Genomic DNA, 19,071 nt, shown 5'->3' with positions numbered 1-19,071 from the left:
GAAGTATTTGCCACAAAACATGTTTGGTTTACGCCACAAGCTCGTTAAACCAACTGCGGAAATAACGAGCAGCCTCTCCATCACTGTAGAAAAGTGTAAACTTGGCCTAGTTGGTAAAGCGTAGCAAAATGAAAATGGCTCAGGAAAGACGAGGGACGAGTTGAAGAGACGTACACACTCGGCACCGACTTACAACTGTGTTTAATAGGAAATCGCACAAACCTGCAAAAGGAAACTATTCCACAACGTTATGAGCCAATTACATCACTTACTTAGATATGCTGTCTCGCTTTTGTACAATGCAACCAATGGTGGGAGGGCACATGCATCAGTTCATCATCAGTTGCATTGCAGGATGGCAACTTGTACTATATCTAAGTCATTGTGAAGTGGCTGGGAAGTGACATCGGTGTAGTACACCAATGTTTGTGTTTTTGTGTTTTCCCATTCAACTCGGTTGCAAGTCAGCACCTGGTGTATGTTTTTTTTACTTGTCCCTCGTCTTTTTTGTGCCGTTTTCATTTCACCCTTTCTGACCTTGGAGGGATCCCCCCCCCCCCCCCACACACACACACAAATTCCATCTTGGGAGATTCTACCATGGAAGCTTAAAACAAGTCAGTCGAGCCAACAAACCAACTCCCGACCATTCGTCGCATTCTCGCAGGGTCCTTGTCCGGCTTCCCTGCGGGCGGGGCAGGCGGCATCAAGGGCCGCTGCGTCTCTCCAGACCAGTGCCCGAGGTCGCCCGACGATGGCTCCTCCGCGGCCGCCATTGCCCGGCCAGAAGCGGACAGCATGCAACGGTGCCAGACGGATGCGAGGAAGAGCCCGTCTGCTCGTCGCAAGGGTGGGGGCCTGCCCTTGTTGCTCGCTTGCCTGCTCTCCGTCCTCTTCAGGGGCTTCCGCCGCTGCTGCTACTCGGGATGCTGTTACGACCGTTTCGGCGGTTGACCGCGCTCGTCTTTGCTCCATTGGGTGTGAAGCAATGCCCCCACCCCCGTAGGCGGTGACAGTCAGATTCGTTAAACGCTTTGCCTCCAAAATGCGCCCGGTGTCTTCTGCTGGGCTTTGGCTGTGCGTGCGAGTCTTTGAGGGCAGAAAGGTCGCTTTGGACGCGCAACTGAATCCTTGACCAGTCACCGATGATAGGTAACAAGGCCATGTTGTTTCTATGAGCACAGGTGGGACACGAGCCCTGCGTAGATGATACGGACTAGTGTTCTTGCTGATCGTACGAGAGTCCCAGCCGAACGCCGACGGGGCACTCGTGTCTAGTATTAGTACCGCGTTACCCTGGGGGCATTGTCTTGAGGACATGTAGATAGGCATGCATTTGAGAATGGCTTGTACTGGCTGCTGTTGGCTTGTTTGGCGTGCATGTTTGACCGGCCTACTCTGTCATTTGTGTGGAAGGGCGGCCCATTTTGCTTGCTTGGTGTGCCTCGTTTGGCAATGGGCTTTTGTGCCCCATGACTCGTGTAGATAATGCACAGAAAGAATAGTAAAGCATAGTTTGCATGCTGAAATTTTTTTTTTTTTTTTCTGTGGTGTTATTTGGAGGGTTAGCATTGTTGGATGCATCACCTGCTCAATAAACCTTGAAGGAGATTTCGGATTATGTCGGAAGTATGTTTCGTAGCTGCCTTTGTACACTTGTGGAGAGTAAGAGTTCCCAAGCAATAATAGCTTCCATGACTTGGAGCCCCACTCCACTTGGCAAATTTCTACCATTATGCCGAAGAGTTGCCTCGAGTGAAGAAAATATTGTTTGTGAACGTGCAATCATTGGTGAAAATTATGCAGATCGCCAAGAAAGTGTCCTTGGGTTGGTACACAAAAGTTGGTGTTCACTGCAGTAGTGGGGCTAGGTCATCACAACCAGGGTTGCCGTAGTCACCATCGACTTAGTAACGTAGTCACCATCAACTTAGTAAAAGGGTTCACCCCAATCAAAATTACTGGAGGCAGAAAGACACAGCCTCCGTGCATATCGACAGGGCACAAGATGTACTACACGAGACTAGTGGCATATTTACATTTTATTCAGGGTGGCCAACAACAGTGTGACATTCCATAGCCTAATGTATCGGAGGCTGCTTCTGCAATATTGAACAAGGAGCGGGAGTGGTCGGAAGCATCTCAAATCTGTAACTTATATTTTTAAAACGGGTGGCAGCAAAGGGAGGGGTTGGCTGCCAGTCCACTCAACCTCGCCAATGGGGGCATCTATTAGAGGTCAATAATAATTTAAGTGGCACTGAACAATAGTGCTGGGGGGTAGCCTCCCCTTCCACTGTGGCTAGGTTAGAATGACGCTAAAGAGGCAGCTCAAACTTGACGTCCACGGCTGCCGAGCGGGCCAATCCGACGATGGTCGAGAGACGCACCACCTGCGCAGTGGAGAGCAAAACACCCATCGACATTTGCACTTCTTTGAAAGCTATACTTTCTCATCCTATGTTCGACTAAAGGCCAAAGCTACGGGCTGCCAGGTACAATCACGCTCCACGCTAAACTATGACATGCTTAACATTGATTAAGGATGGACGAATAATGCTCCTTATCAAAATGCGCTGCATCATTTCTATAGCTTCGACACTGCAAAGAGCCTGTATCTCGTGGCTTTCTTTGCAATGTAAAATTGATGAGTCACTCAGTAACGTTCATAGAAGCGAAATACCAGGCAATTTCTAAGTGGCCCGTGATTTGATCTGGTGGTTCGTAGCTTTTGCCTTTAGTCCATCGTAGGGTGATACGAAGTATAGTTAGATGAAATCCTAGTGCGGCATAGCACACAAACGAAAATTCCAACTAGACCCTACCTCTTGTTTCGGCTAACGCTGTAGAAGTGAGTAAGCACAATGAGAAACAATAGAAGTATTTATTGCTAATAGCTGACGTTCCCTGAATTTTTTTTTTTTTAAAGCGCAGCTCTTAGGCGCTTATTTCCGGGTTGAGTGGCGGTGTCGCGTGCGTTTCATTATGGGACGTTTTTCCGCTACATTTAGCGCGAAATTTTCCCAATAAATTTAGCGGGTTAAGCTTCTCCGGTAAATTTAGCTTGAAAATTTCCCCACTATATTTAGTGGGGAAATTTTCAAACTAAATTAAGCAGAAATCGACGTCGTGTGACCTCAACACCAATTCAGTTTCCCTGCTAAATTTAGCAGGGAAAATGACGTTATGAGTTAGTGCCCATGAACAAATTCAGTGGGAGGAGGATGAGGAGGATCGTACCCTCTCCTCCTCCTCGAGAAAAAAACGTTTCATTTTTTCCTTCCCAATTTATTCTATACATGTCTGCTCAGTCTCGGACACTGGGCAAGAGAAACGAAAAGTGCATATGTTAGTACTGGTGCTACTCCTTGTGTAGTAGCCTGCAGAACTGGTCCTGGCAGCTACTAATGCGATCATCCCCACGATATTGCAATAAGCCAATTTGTAATTGCACTGTGTTTTTAACGGTACAGCGACATTATGTTTCACAACTGGGCTGGAACAGGTCAGGCAGAAAGCCTGTCCTTTATATCCCTGTAATTTCTTTTCCAGCCAAGCATTGAAACCGGTTCCTAAAATCAGTCCCCACTCGTTTCTTCTTGCAGGAGGGGCCCAGTCGATAGCGGCAGCACCGCCTCCTGGAAACGCCTAACACACCTTGTGAAACTTCCCAGACGCCCGTTGAAGTAAAAAAAAAAAAAAATTGCACTGTAGCCGGACATTGAATCTGGCACAGCTAGAAAGGGAGCACCACTTGCCATCTTGGCGGCCTCGTCCAAGTTGTCACAGGCCAGGATCTTAAGCTTGCTGGTGGCAATCAGGGCCTTGGCTTCGTCCACCTGCGTCCCTGCTCACGCAAGCAACAACGGAAATCTCGTCACATGATGCACACGGACACTTCGGTTTCTCCCAGTCGCCCTCATGTGATTCTTCTTGCCTTGCATTGTGTCGCGTGCACATGCATACTGTCAAGGTGCGGAGCAGTAAAGGCCCTCCTTTTTTTTTCTTTTTCCCTTTTTTTTTTTCTCTATCACTGAGGTGCAGTCGGTTGTGTCAAGGCACGCGACCTGCTCCTGCACTTTTTTTGCCAAGACCGGATCAAACTGCATCGCTCCCTCACATCGGAAGAGTTTGTTCGTTGCCCAACTTTACTTCTCGTTTTTTTTCTTTACTGCATTGTACCTTTGTTTGAAGAAAAAAAAAAAGGTTGTTCTGATTTTGAATGTGTGTGACTTGTTAATGTATAGCTGAAAGAACCAGCAATCTTGGATTTCCCTTGCATTGTCAAGGCTAAGAATGATGCAGCGCTATTCAATTCAAACCATTATTCGCACAACCCTAGAAAATAAGGATGAAATTGAAAATAACAAGTGCAAGTTTTAGATTTTGTGAACTGCGAAACTAGTGATCGCAGGAAGGAGCGATGAACCAAATACAAATGTCGTTCCCAGTCAATAATGTTCTCTTATCTCTTGCCGTGGCCAAGTAGCACAATATCTGCCGAGGTGTTACTTAGCCGGCTTTTGAATTCTGCGTTTACACACCATTGGCTGACGGGTAAACATTTCCAACAGTCCAGCTGAATGGTGAAGCCAAAAGAATGCTACCTTTTCATAGCCAGCACCAAAACTTCCTACATTCTATCTTGCTACATTCCGTCTCTCCTCGAACTGAAACAAACGCTAATAACATCTTTCTGGAGCTTGTAGCAATGCAACTTTTGTTTGTAGCTTCATGCACTGTATCTACTACCTATTGGCAATTTTCACTGCGTGTTTTCGAGCCTACTATTACTGCTTCGTCTTTCGACCGCGATGCGCCGTAAATATCCGATTCGCTCAAAAAGGCTGGAGAGCGAACCTGCTGTCGCAGCTTCCTGTTCTAGCCATGTCGGTGTCGCCGGATCGCCAATAGTTTGTCACCAGTTGAAAACTCGGGAGATGCTCCGGCACAAGCTTTCTGCTTTTAAAAAAGCTGTCAGCGTTTCCACTCTGGTGAAGAAGGAAGACCAGCGAAGCTGTACTATGGTGGGACGACCTCAAGGATGACTTCGTGGACGACCTCAAGGACATTGTCCAGGACAATTTCAAGGATGACTTCTAGAAAGACCTCGAGGACAAACTCAAAAACGTCTAGGACGACCTCGAGGACAACGTCTAGGACGACCTCAAAGACAACTTCTAGGACGACGCTTAGAGAAATTCAGCCTTTCCACTCTGGTGAAAACCAAAGTGGAAAGGTTGCCGCCATCTATGAGCGACGGCGGCGACCAGACAACTGGCAAGCCGCCTGTCGGGTTGCCGCCGTCGCTCATTGATGGCGGTAGTTGTCCAGAGTTTTGTGTCGGCATTTATTTGGTGATGGACACGAAACGGGGAAACTAGCCCTTAACAGCTCCACTGTAAAACACCTCGGTGCATGCGGAGCCAACAGCCTGGCAGAGGGCAACAAGCATACATTGAAGGTAGAGCTTATGCTGAATTCTTATATTGTTGCTAACTTTAAGCACGCGCTGTCCTGGCATGACCCACACGCAAGCACTAGATTTTGCTCGGCTCTTGGAGCAGACACAAGCACCGGTCCTGCCCGTTAGAGCGTACCTTGGAGCCTGACGACGATTGGTATTTTGAGATCAAGCGTCTCGGCAGCACGGATGACTCCCTCTGCTATGACGTCGCATCGCATGATGCCGCCGAAGATGTTCACCAGGATGGCTTGCACCTGTCGGTCAAAGTCGTGGGAAGCGCACATTCGCACCCGCCATGTGAACGTAACGGCATGCTTGTGCATGCACATTCCTAACGTGCCAGACTGCGAAGCGTCGTACAAAACCACTTCTGCTGATTTCTGTTTTGAACACAAACGAAACACAACAGCTTACTTTTAACCAAAAAAAAACGAGCATGCAAGCAAGTCGTAAACGCCGCGACACTGCCCCAGAACGGGGTTTTACAAAAGGCAAATGCAGAGAGTAACCGGAGCAGTGCAACAATTTCCAGACTTTGGGAAATCTGCGTCGCCTATAGAACGAAGAGCAGAAAAAATTCTTGTGCACTCTAGTTTTTATTTTTTCAAAAATAAATAAAATCTAAGGTCAAGGTGCTTCTCTACTTTCGCGCCGGCTTTCCAGTTACTTTGGGGGGGGGGGGGGGGGGGGGGGGGACCACCTGGTCTCCCGTTGGGATCTGTTTTCAGAGCCCCCCTCCGCAACTGTCAACTTTTCAGAGACAGCATCGTGGAAGGTTGCGGCAAGCAATGGAGACAAATGACTGTTCGCTGACGGTCGGTGTAGCAGCGGAGGGGGACAGGTTTTGCTGAATTCCGTGTGTGCACCACTGATGCAACACTGTAGTTCCTGTAACCACCATACGTGGCTGCAGACAGGCAAATTTGTTTTTTACCTTCATGACTATGTGGTGGGATGGCAGTTTTTCAAGGGAAGGTGGTGAGCTTTTCTCACCTGTGCCTAGAGGAATATAAAAAATACAAATAGCAAATTCCTCAAAATTTAAAATTGTTCCATTGCTTACTTTGGTCTAATTTTTAAGACCTTTGTGGTGGTCATGCAGTCCCTCCCTAAAGAAACAAGCATAATCGGCGAGGCATTGCCAAGAACACCTGCTTATCTCGTCTATACTATGCTGAAACACAAATAAACCACTGCCTCTTTTTGCTGGTGAAACAATATGACTGTTCAAGACAGTCATTCAAAACACGGACAAGGCAGGTAAAAATTTACTATATTGCAAATAGGTTGAAAAACATTGCTAGAGTCTTAAAACTGTTTCCCAACCTATCCAGCAGTGCTATGCATTGGGCTTATCTATACAAATGTTAGCTCACTTAAAGTTGCTCATGTTCAAAAACAAATCTGTTGGTTACAAAACAGTTTTACAGTAGAGGCAAATATCAACGTAAGGAGTTGTTACAGAAGGGTTTTACAGTAGAGGTTAACATAATGAGTTACAGAAGTGTTTTTTGTAGTAAAGGTGAGTGGTTCCAAAAGGTTTTACGGTACAGGCAAATGTCAATGTAAAGGGCTTTTACAAAAAAGACAGTCCTACTGTAGAGCTGAACATCAACGTAATGAGTTATTACAGAAGTGTTTTACAGTAAAGATCAATGTGAGGGGTTGTTACAAAAGGGTTTTACTGTACAGCCAAACATTGATGTAAGGGTTTGTTAAAAAAAGGGTTTTACTGTAGAGGCAGATGTAAACGGTTGTAGCGAAAGAGGAGGTTTCGCCGTAGGGGTGAATGTCGAAGCAAGATCACGTCACCTTCTGGTCGGACGTGATCAGCCTAAAGGCCTCCGTGACCTGGTGGGCCGTGGCTCCGCCTCCAACATCCAAGAAGTTGGCCGGACTACCACCGTGTAGCTTGATGATGTCCATAGTTGCCATGGCCAGACCAGCTCCGTTAACTGGGCACACAGTAAGCAAACCGACACAGACAAAGTATCTACAAACTGCGTCGGGACAGGACCTAAAATTAAACAGGCACTCAAGTAGATTCCGAGATTGTCTATTTAGTATTTATGGTATTAACTCGATCTATGGGCTCTAAGCATCCTAAAAAACCAGAAATTATACACGTGGAAGGCCGGTTTTCCTATTAAAAATCTAATCGAAGATTATGACACCATGATCATGATCATGACAGGTGTAGAAAGAGTCATGATCATTACTTTTCCTACACCTTGGAGCAGACACCAGGAGGCGCTGTCAGACAGCGTTTTCACACAATAATTGCTGCATTACCTCTCCTACACCCAGAGAATTGACGTTTTTGTAGAAATATATAATGCACAACGTGCCTAAAAAGAGCAATAATAGTAATGTCCGGAACCTCCACACAATTTACTAGTTTCATCGGTCGAATTTTTTTAAGTGTTAAGACTCGAGAATGACCGCCCCAAGAGAAAATAGTGCCCGCATGTTTTTATTTCTGCGAGTTTACTAGAACGTCTTGCCATCTAGAAGTAGTCATCTGTCTTGAATAAAGCTCCACAAACAATATGCCATCAAAAACAAGCTTCTACAAAAAGCCCTTTAAGATCGGGGAAAATTCTTTAACAAGGATCGCACTGGCATTGGCAGTTTGTTCGGGGATTGCATTGTTTGTGCTCATCTTGCTGATCACTACTAGAGGTTTGTATTCAATTTTACCGCAAATTGAATACAAATATTTTGCGTTTCAAATCCAGCTCACAGCTGGAAATTCTTTTTTTCGAAATAATGCTTATTAAAAGGAAGAGATTTATTACATGAGAAACATTTCGCATACCCTACTTGTATGATTTAAAAAAGAAGGACCTGATAAGAGGAGTTAGGTAAAACAATGTATTGTGGTAAGCAAAGCAATGGCTACCTTATTTATTTAAATATATAGTAGCTTTAAGTTTCTTTTTCCCACGCTGTTTTCCGAGACCACCGAGCCAGCCAGACGCTCTTACGCATCGGCCGTTTCTCCTAGGACGCCGGTGCATAGCGGTGAAGCTCGACGCAAGCTTCACGCCAGAACACTGGTGCGAAGCAGTGAAGCTTGATGCAAGAAACGGGAGAATTATGAAGACATGATTCGCAAGAAACGGGAGAATTATGAAGACATGATTCGTTCGTCATTTTTGGACGTTCAAAAACCTTGGATACCTCAAACAGTAATAGAGCGCTGCGAATCTAATCAAACAGCAAACGCTACTCGGGAACTATTCGCAGTTTCGAATATTCGCACACATCCACTGATCACGCGATCCAGCAAGTCGGCACTGCCGCACACGCGGTCAGGTTGGAGTGGAGGGAGACACCCACCGAGGCAGCCAATGTCTCCGTCCAAGGCAATGTAGTTGAGGTTGCAGTCGTGCGCTTCCCTCTCCCTCTCGTCCAGCTGGGTCCAGTCGCGCAGGGCGAACAGGTCCTTCTGCCGGAAGTCCGCATTGTCGTCGAAGCGGCACTTGGCGTCCAGGCAGTACACTGCACCGAGGGTGCCGAGTGGGGAGCGTATAATGTGGAAGCCAGAAGCCGGCTAATGCCCATGTGCAGCATAAAAAAGACAGACTCTAGTACGGACAGGAAACACCTACAGGGAAGAACAGGGTCACGAGGCCTTGATTATGTACTCCTACATGTGTTCGTACGCACCTTATTAACAAGTAGGGACAGTGTCCCCAGTCCTAACTACTCTCCACATTTTTAGTACTAATAATGCACCGCCGGCTTGCCTGCACATTAACTCTTATCTTAGTCCCTACTCCTAACTGTTACAAAGAAAAAGAAAGAAAAAAAAGGGGGGGGGGGGGGGGAGTATCAATTTATTCTCCGTATCACTAGTTGCGTGCAGTACAGGCGAAGGCAAAGCCAGGCAAGGGGAGAAAGGGAAAGCACAAGGAAGGTTGGGGAGGTGGAGAGAAACCTCCTCTCTGACATTCTTAGTGCTCTCCCTTCGCTTTCCCATACCCTCCTCTCCCCTCCCACCTTCCCAGTACTCACCCTTCCTCTCTTCGTCTGGCATTGCCTTCGCAAGCGCTGTACGCAGCTAGTGGCATGGAGTATAGTATCCGACGCACCACATATTGAAGGAAGTCTGATAGTCCGTTACCTTTAAACTCTAACATTTTTGTGACAGTATCAGTCATTTAAGAAGTTTCGAAGAGTCAGGAATGTGCCAGTGGGCTGTGGTTGATTCCCATGGAAGGCAATGCAACCCTGGTTCGCAGCTCCCGTGTTGAGACTGAAGGACTACCTTTCCCATGATTGTCCTCCACCAGAGGGTTGATCTCCAAGAGCGTCGCGTCGTACTTGAGGAACACGTTGTACAGGTTCTCAATTAGTGTCACTGCCTGCACGTAAAAATGAGCATTCACTCTACGCACCAGCCTCTGGGACGAGCAACTTGCGCAAGAGACCGCTTCAAAAGGAAGGTGGTTGAACAAAGGGCAGCACGCACCCCTTCCACGGCACTGGGGTGGAATCCGAGCTGTTTCACGAGCTTCGAGGTCTCGTCCCGGTCGATCCCACTGTCGATGCTGATTGGTAGTTTAAGAATGGCATCTGGGTTCTCCTTGGCAACCTCCTCGATGTTCACGCCGCCTTGAGACGAGGCCACGATCAGGGGACCCTGAGGAAGAGAGCAAGAAATGCGCTTCTTTGTTTGCAGCGAGCCGTTTCAAATGCTGGGTTTGCCCAAGAAAACATTTTTGGAGTCCTTTGTGGGGTAAAAATCGACCGTGCACTCAAGAACCCCGAAACTTCGCCGGAAGCTAGACCCGACAGCTACGCCTCCACGAGGACTGTGGCAGACCACGGTGTCGCGCAGTTCCAACGTCACCAAAGCCACTAAATGAGCTACGCTTAAGAGTAGCAACGCCAGCTTCCCCAACTCTTTCGCGGGCGCAGCCATTTTGTTGTTCAGTGCAGAGCGGGTGCTACCAACAATAGTTACAATTCGAAACAGCAACTTCTCGAGCTTTAGACACGGTGTCGGGAAGCTCATGAGATACCGTTTTGCCCTTTTGCAGACTGTTTTTCCAACATTTCTTGATTGTCTTGTTCTCTGCAATTTCGGATGAAGCACCTCAGAAAGCTGGCAACATTAATTTTAAGCAACAAGATGGCGGACGTGTCGTTACTTTGTAGCCTACTTGGTGGCTCCAGACCCCGTCGGGCTGACATCGAGAGCACAAAATGGAGATGTATGTGCCAAACATGTGGGTCAAAGACGCGTTCGGTGCAACAAGGGAGCATGCTCCACTCACGTTGAACTCCCGCTCCATCATGAGGGCAAAGTAGTACTCCCGACGGTTGTAGAGGCGCTCCGTCACCATGACCTTGTCCACCCGGATTCCCTTCTCACCCGTCTGCTTGGTGCGCAGCATGTACCCCAGCATCTGGCTCGAGATCTGCTTTGCCTCGCTTGGCCTATGGGTGCAGACAAGAGACCGCAATGTGCCTACATGCTCACACTGGATGAGTGCATGCATGCAGCTAAACCCTTGAAATTGGGGAGTAGTTTGCACCACCTGGATTGTGTTCATAATGACAACAGTTAGCCCGCGCCTAATACTTTAAACATGAAGGTTAATGGCACTACTGCTAAAAATTATAACCTGCATTACGGAAGCGCCGCTACGCGGTATTAGCCCCGAGAAGTTCGCCTGGCGCCCCCAAACGGCGAACCGCGGTGACGTCACGGCGAGGAGAGAATTTTTCCCCGACTCGTCCCGCTCGCCCTGTGGACGCTGTGACGACGCTAGCTGTCGGCGCGGTCGTTTCTATTTAATTTTTTTTTTTGGCGTGCTTTTCGTAGGAAGTGTAAATTTTTATATACGCCTTTATTGAGGTATTGCCTGTAGCTACAGGTGAAACTTCAACGAGCATTTTAAGCATGGCTGACAGGGCAGGCAACGCATGAACCACAGCTGGTATGTGAAAATAAAGAAATATGGCCACAATTGCAGGGGCATCACTACAGATTTACATCTCGCACAATGAACGCTGCTGATGGTCCAAATGAATTGGCAGGTTATGTATACTATTTTTTTTTTTTTGTATCTCTGTCTTTAAACAAGATCGCCGAAGCAGAAAAGCTGCATGCTGATCGAGCAACGTGCTAAATACAGTCTCGGCCATGGGGAGAGAATCACAAGTAAGACAGCCCAAGTGCAGGGGCAAAGTAAAAAAACACACAAGGAACATTTATTATATACATTGCTCGCACTTGACCTTTGCTGGATTCGGATAGTATTTCAATGAACTACACGGATGGTATCTGTGGACTTGTTTATATCAATTTTCAAGTAATATATAACAAACATAAGTTAGGGTGTCTAGCTCGTTATTAGTCCATTAAGCCCTAAAATTTAGATTTTACTTAAATCCAATTGTCCTGAAGCTAAAGTACCAGAAGCTTTTCTCACGCAGACTGTCGCCCTTCACAGGTTCCACATTTTCTGCTACTAGTGCTGCATCTACCACTGGACAGACGTTCGAATGCTTGCTTTTACTCCTGCTTTCCTCTGTTGTCAGAGAGTCCAGTTGCAGGGAGTTTGGAGGCTGAGGAAGCTTTTGGGGACCTGCGGCAGTGACTCTTAAATGGAAATGACAATTCAGACTAAACGGTGCATTTTCCGAATACCAAAGGCTGGAATAAAGAATGTCAGGAAAAAGTATAAACATCCCAAATTACGGCACTATTGCTGTGCATATTTTGGGCAGTTTACTGCATATCATAGAGCCAACTGGGGGAAATTCGGCCGTTTTTGCTGCTACCATACAAACTAATTTCCAGTAATTGTGAATCCTCTAAGAAATATGCCTGCATAAGCGTATAAACTATATAATTAATTCAGGAAGAAGCTACATTTATGTAAAACAACCCTGTTTCATGAGCACTTCAAAGATCATCAGACGCAGGGCCTTTAAAACATCTGCAAACCAGCGCATGCAGAGTGGCAGCGCAAAGTCGGGGTTGCGAGCTAATTTGCCGACCACCGAAAGGCCCATGATATAAAGGCCGCTTCAGATGCCTTGAAAGCGGGATGTAACATCGTCCTAAATCATGAACATGCAAGGAACAGAATTCCAGCGTCTGAAACACTTGCGTCACCGCTTCACCGACCCCTCTCAAGATTGCCTTGCGTCGTGTGGACAGACGGGGAGGTTCATCGGCGTAATTGCCTCCGCCGATAGTTTTCGGGATTTGTAACCCAATTTTAAAGGTAAAAGGGACAAGCAGGCTTATAAGATGTACGGAAGCACGTTAATATCGGCCTAACTCAACGTCTTGTACACCGGGTAAACGAAGTCCGGGTCCTCGAAGAGCTTGCGGCACACAACGCCAAACCAGGAAACCGGCGCTGGGAAGCGACCCGATGCGAGATCGCGGAGCGGGGTACTCGCCCTGACGTCACGGTACACCTCACCCAATCAGGGCGCGGCGACCGCAGCGACGCTTGTGTTCGCTCTCGGGGCTAATAGCCACTTGAGGGCAACAGACAGAGCTTTTCCGTGCACAGAAGCACCTCTGATTTAAAGATTTAAAAGTGAATTATATGCGCATCTGGTGGCAGATGGAATTATTAGAGGGATACATCTTTATTTTAGTGTAAAAAATACAGCATTTGAAATTAAAAAAAGCTGGTGAAGTATCTCGAGCCTCTGCCCAGGCACGGATTCAACATATCAACATCCAAGCATGTCACAAATTATCAGAGTGCAGAAACACACACCGGGCCAAAAAAGAGTGCGTGCCTTGGATCATTGTTTCTCAGCTACACAGCGAAATATGGCGGGAAAGTCATCTTGCAGACAGCACTTCTTCCACGATGCACCACAGCATGGTGGGGAAACGGATTACTGCAAAGCCAACTCTAGCAGGCCATGCCAGCTCCCAAAGATCACAAAATGTGACCGAAATGGCGCGGCATCTAGGAAGCATCTATAGATGAGTGTGTGGAGATCGCTAGATCAAAGAAAGAATTACAGTCGAATCTCGTTAATTCAAACTCGAGGGGGACCAAAAATTTGTTTGAATTCAACGAAGTTCGAATTAACGAAAGCTCATTAAATGGAGTACTTACATGCAGCGCTGCATTGGACGGCGCATGTGCACTGAGCTAACACATGAGTGTTGAGTTCCAGGACATTTATTTTCACCGATCACAAAGGGAAGTAATGCGTAATGCGTGCCTGTGCGCGGTTCCTCAGTCGTGAATCAACAAAGATCGCTTGGAGCTTAGAGACCAGCTCTAACGCGGCATCCGCATTCTTCTGGCAAGAGAAGTAGCGCGCGGTGGTGTCCAGCGCTTCGAGTGCTCTTCGTGATGCTCTGTTTCTTCGCTATTTCCGTCTTGGAAAGTGCGCCTTGGTCAACTTCTCGCAGTATCTTTACCTTCGTCTTGAGCTCCTTTGGTGGGCGGTACGTGCCCCGGCTCGCCACGACGCTTGGAATCGAGATAACGTCAGTCGCGCGCCCACCGAAAACACGCCGAACCACAGCAATGTGCGAGTGCAAGGCAAGAAACAGAACTGTCGCACTCCGCGTGAGTTAGCCCGCTCCTGGAGGCATGCTCGGCGGCGCGGAATGTTCGAATAGACCGATCTCACGAGGTGTTGCGCGACGCCACCGCTGCCGCGGTGCATTCTGGTATCTGTAGTTCTCCCCAGTTTTCCGGCTGCGTCGACGCGCATTGTACGCGCGTTTGGAAATTTCCTGGTTAGCACGAGACTTTTAGCCGGGTGTTGACTCATGGTTTTCAATGGGTGGCTTCACATGGGAGCTATAATAACAGCACCAGGCCAAAAGGCCTCGGATATTATGTCTTCCCGCAAGAAAGAAGCATGGCAAAGAAAGGTCAACAGAGCCGGACAGAGCGGAAAAAAAAAAATAGCGTTTTACGATTTGTTTCGCGATTTGCTTCATAATTTACATCCAACTATTGCAAGTCAGCTAAAATATGTAAGATTACAGGGCACGAGACATCAAGCGGGCCGAAGTGTTTCGTAAGCTGAAATCTGAACATTTGCTCCGTACCGGCCTATTCGTTGGTCTATCTCAAATAGGACCTCCGCACTACTTTGCGGAGGCCGTTTTTAATACACTTCTCGGTGTATTTTGGTGGTTATAAGTGCTATTGCGACGACATGTTTCAAGCACAACTGTGCTTGAAAAGATCAGGGCAATAGCTAAAAAAGAGCAGCGATTCCCGATATGCACCACTTGATATAAAACAACTTTTTTTCGGAAGCAGCCTTCATTTTTTTATTTGTTTTCATACCAACGCGAAAAGATTACATAATGTGATTTAGAAGTGCAACGCGTACTTACCACCAAAACTGTAACAAACGAACATCATCCATTTTGTGGTGGTCTATTAGGCTGGTGTTACTGATCCATTCTGCACTAGCACCAGTCGAGACCGCAGAAAGAAGCTTCCCATGTCGGGCGACTGTTAGCGTTCGGATCTTGCGTAAACAAAATAAAACTGAATAGAAACTGTGCACGAAAAATCATCTCCACCCCGAGCTTTCAGGTATCTGGCATGGTTGCTTTATTTTTGATAGATGCTAATTATTACAGCGCGTCAGGCATGGCCTTTCTGTAGATCAGTTTTTTGTGTACAGGCTTCTTCCGCTGTTCATCTGTACTCTGTCGCACAGGCTGTCAACCAGAATAAAACAACTTTTTTAGAAAATTATCGCTGACCGAGAAAGTCTAGCTCCTCTTACTTGATGGCTGATTAAACGTTATGCACAAGACTGAGCACCACCTAGCTCAGTTTTTCATCACATTTGATGCTGTTCCGTGGTGCTACACCGAGCCGATGGTCCCTCGAATTTTCTTGTTCTTTGCTATTGCACTAGATGTTCACTTGTTTGCAAGGTAATTGAGACGTCCGAGGAGTCGGAATGCTCGAGTAGCGGTGCCGTTGTTTTTTTGTTTTGTTTTTTCCGCGGCCGCAGTGGGGGGGATTACCCCGTGAACGGCAGTGGGCTCAAGCATTCACGAAGACGAAGAAGCAGACGGCGACGAAGCAGACGACAAAGCGATTTTAAAGCGATAAGAGGACTAACACTGCTTTTCTGCACTTGCTGAGGAAAGTAAAACATCACAAACAACACAATCTTATGCAGTAAAAACATACAAGAGAATCAAGCTGATACCGGGGCATGCCAAATGATAATCTATGGTGATGTACGTACGCCCAGCCGTCGGTAGCTGGGAAGGGATGACTACAAGTAGCATGGCGGCGGCACCACTTCCGGAATGCGCGCGCCTGCGCAGTTCGCTTGGTGACATCGGACTATTAACCGGCGCGGGCGTTTAAGCATTCGAATTACCGGACGTTTTCGCCCATTGAAATACATATAGTGTAGTCCAGACCACAGCGCGAGTTCGAATAAACCGAAAGTTTGAATTAAGCGTGTTCGAATTAACGAGATTCGACTGTACATGAATGGACCAATTATTAGCTCATAATCTCTACTAAACAATGTCAATGCCATCAGTGTTTGACACCAGATGTTAAAAAGCAACAAATGAAGAAATGCGCTCACGAAAAGACCATTTTAACGCCGCCTTTGAGACCACTGTCGAAGGTGCCCTTGCCACGACCTCCAGCCAGGACCAATGCCTTAATCACAACGTCGGAGGCACCTAAGGAAGATGAACAAAAGAGGGTCAACGTATTACACATTTTCCTTGCCTGCCCTTTAAAAACACCCAAGACATCTTGCTGTAGATATATACAGGGACCACACTCATACCCAGATGAGAAAGAGTAAACCTTCCGTCAAGTGCCTTGGCTCTAAGGCAAAGAGAGGAATAGATGTTCCTCTACATGCTTCCGTTTGTCATCTAAAAAAAGGTATTAGAATGTTATACATGATGGGAAAACAGCTAAAAAAACACGGACTACGAAGAAGAACAAACACGACAGGACAATGCCGTACTCGCAATTGAAGAATTTTTGATGAAGGAAGCAAAGACAGAAAAAAAATACGCAGTATCTCAAAAGATTGCACAGAAACAAAGGACCACACTCGCCAACTGTGAAGCATGTTAGTAATGTACATTTCTACCCATTCACTTCGTGACTATTCTTTCCCCCAGGAAGGCTATCTCTTTTGCTGACAGCACCAACGAAGGTTCACTAACACATGAACGCCCATGACACGAAATGTGGAAGGCCTCTATGACCTCTCTCCTTAGTACTAGAATGTGTTGCCATCAAGGTCACCAATGTATGTCTAAAATTAATGACTCTGCAAATGATCAGGCATCTCATTGGGGTGAATGAACGCTGATGGTGTCGAAAGCTATTATCATTCTTGCGACACCACTTTGCATGAGAGTGTCCCTGATGGCTTAACTGAAATGACAAAAATTTCAAGAGGATAACGCACTGACCATAAAAAAAAAACAAGAATTTAAGTGACATTTGTACACCGACCTGGACCACTGAAAATGAATGGTTGTTGGCACTGTACGGGGTGACCTTTGCACTGTATGGGTTTCCTCTGATTGTATGATTAAGCTATGATACACAAAAATATCAATCTCTGCTTGCAGGTAACTTTTAGCGATGATAGTAAGATGCAGCAGTTTCAGTCCGTCACATTATGCAGCTCAAACATTTAGAGGGGATTTGAAATTATGAAGTTTTGCAGAGCCTGTGAACACATGACAACAGAATGCAAGAATAGAAGTTCCAGCGATGAAAAAAACTAAGAATAAATCCTTACCCACATTATCTGATTTCGAGCCTGTTGAAAAAAGGGAACTGAAAACTTTGCATGCTGCGACACTGGACAGCGTGACACAATTAAAGAGTTCCAACAGTAGCCATATTGGTTCCATCAAAGCTAATTTAGCTTGATACGGGGAGACTTGAAGGTTCAACCAGTTTAATGTCTTCTTGACAGCACAATGCCCAGTATTTTGTGAAATGCTTTTTTAAATGCTCTCTTTGCTTCTTCTACAATCTCAAACTGTCTTTTTCTTGAAGAGCCAAAAAAACCAAGCCCTCCATTTCAAACTGAAGATCGAACTTCCAACTGCGAGCGAAATTGGTGCAGCAGGAACAATGCAGCAGGTTCAAGACATATGGATACATCGACACTACTGCAAAGAGTTGACAGATATTGGATTGGTTCCAACTGTTTTCAGTTCATGTTCAGGATTAATAAAATAATCCGTTTAGCTTGATGTAACCAAGGTATGAACTCATTCCATTGAGAAACCATCAGCACCGCAGAACACTTCATTTGCACACAATGGCAGATGACTGTGGTGAGACACGTGCCCACTTTGTCTCCTCTCTATGCACGGTTGGTCACGCAAGGTTAAATTGAGTTCTCATAGGGCGGTAACCGCTTATAGCGGTCGCCAACCTGCGACAGCAAGTCATTGTGAAAGGGCAGCAGTAGGAATAAACATGGGTGTGTTTCAAAATGACACAAATGTCAATTGTGCGGGGTGCGACAGATGTGGACAGGCGTTTCTTGGGACCCACCTAGCCGCTGGGCAATCTCCTCAGCCTCATCGGGCGTGGATGCGACCCCGAACTTGGGCACGTTGACTCCGTTGTCTTGAAGGAGCTGCATGCTGACATTCTCGTGCAGGTTAAGGTTTCTGCGCTGATGCCAGCCACCCAGCACATCTTGATTGACCTTGAACGGGCAGGCAAAAAGGATGAAAAAAAGGTAGTCGAGATGCCTGGTTTGACTTCGCAGCGTTCCGAGCTATCGTTATGTAAAGAGCAAGCGATACCGAGTGCGTGCGCGACCTTGGTAGATAAAAACAAAATAATGAATGGGCCCCGAAATTCGGGTTTTCTGAAGGACAGCTAAAGTGCAAAGACCACCAGCTCAAAAACATTAAAACCGAAAAAAAAACAAAAAAACATTCAGGCTTGCGAATTTGGTGCATGTTTCGTCCCCAGGTTGACGGTTATTTTTGATTCAACCTACTGAACCGGCACATATGCAACGGGATACCCCAGGAGCCGGTTTAAACCGAAAACGTGAGAATCTGTGAATGTCGTACGCTACTTCCTCTAGGATCAGATGCGTCCTAAGGGCAATTGCCGACGTTGTCTAATAGTAATCGGTCAAACTGAAAGCGATGAGGGTCTTTGCAACTTTTTTTATTAGAACGGAAAAAAGGGAGAAATGGTAACGTACTCCTTCCTTTCCGTGCACAAGCTACTTGACAATGTGTCCGTCGTCTACGGGCTCGGGCATAGACTGAAAGTCTCGCGGCGAATGGCAATCTAAGGAGAGTGATTCGAAGATTGAGTATGGGCGATGCAAATGAACGGTCCTCACCTTCAAGTGCCGCTGCAAGGCGAATTTCTCAGCGAACCGTACCGTCCTCCGCAGAAAGGTCGCCATTGTTGGCTGTTGCCCACTGGCCCACTCGGTGACTCGACTTCCCGAACCCGAAAGACCGAAAAGAAGTCGAAACCGAAACTAACTTGCCGATGTAGAAAATGTTCTATTTGTTTTTATACTTGTAGCGAACAAATTTTACGTAGCTCTTTATCATCTGTTTAATTTAGTTGTTGTTATTTGCT

At 46.6% G+C, this 19,071-nt stretch overlaps 2 protein-coding genes across 4 annotated transcripts in view; one reads left to right on the top strand and one right to left on the bottom strand.

The window, feature by feature from the left end:
• LOC8036272 overlaps positions 1-4,217 on the top strand; it is a 29,695-nt gene extending 25,478 nt beyond the window's left edge. For all 3 annotated transcript variants that reach the window (XM_042294091.1, XM_029976088.3, XM_042294090.1), the window contains exons 18-19: positions 668-850; positions 3,606-4,217. In XM_042294091.1, the coding sequence (XP_042150025.1) occupies positions 668-850; positions 3,606-3,652 (230 nt within the window). In that variant the 3' untranslated portion in view covers positions 3,653-4,217. The remainder of the gene's footprint in view (positions 1-667; positions 851-3,605) is intronic.
• LOC8036271 (succinate--CoA ligase [ADP-forming] subunit beta, mitochondrial) lies at positions 2,025-18,946 on the bottom strand. The gene is made up of 11 exons (XM_029976091.4): positions 18,824-18,946; positions 18,010-18,166; positions 16,052-16,151; positions 10,753-10,915; positions 9,945-10,115; positions 9,741-9,837; positions 8,810-8,971; positions 7,280-7,422; positions 5,601-5,721; positions 3,759-3,847; positions 2,025-2,393 (listed from the first exon to the last, which is right to left on the bottom strand). Exons 1-11 carry the CDS (start codon positions 18,887-18,889, stop codon positions 2,319-2,321), a joined length of 1,344 nt encoding a protein of 447 aa, XP_029831951.1. The 5' UTR covers positions 18,890-18,946; the 3' UTR covers positions 2,025-2,318.
• Positions 18,947-19,071: the final 125 nt, after the last annotated feature.

The sequence above is a fragment of the Ixodes scapularis genome, unplaced genomic scaffold, assembly GCF_016920785.2.
Source record: "Ixodes scapularis isolate PalLabHiFi unplaced genomic scaffold, ASM1692078v2 PGA_scaffold5__190_contigs__length_132052651, whole genome shotgun sequence".
Classification (NCBI taxonomy): Eukaryota; Metazoa; Arthropoda; class Arachnida; order Ixodida; family Ixodidae; genus Ixodes; species Ixodes scapularis.
The sequence above is the reverse complement of the archived record's forward strand: the minus strand, read 5'-3'. Positions and strand labels throughout refer to the sequence as shown.

Bases quoted from the DNA above. Each gene is read 5' to 3' on its own strand.
- LOC8036271 (XM_029976091.4), bottom strand. From the start codon at position 18,889: ATGGCGACCTTTCTGCGGAGGACGGTACGGTTCGCTGAGAAATTCGCC. The intron at 10,916-16,051 runs GTGAGCGCATTT...CTGCACCCATAG, and splicing joins GGCGTTAAAATGGTCTTTTC to GCCAAGCGAGGCAAAGCAGA. The intron at 7,423-8,809 runs GTGGGTGTCTCC...CTGTGTGCCCAG, and splicing joins CGGAGACATTGGCTGCCTCG to TTAACGGAGCTGGTCTGGCC.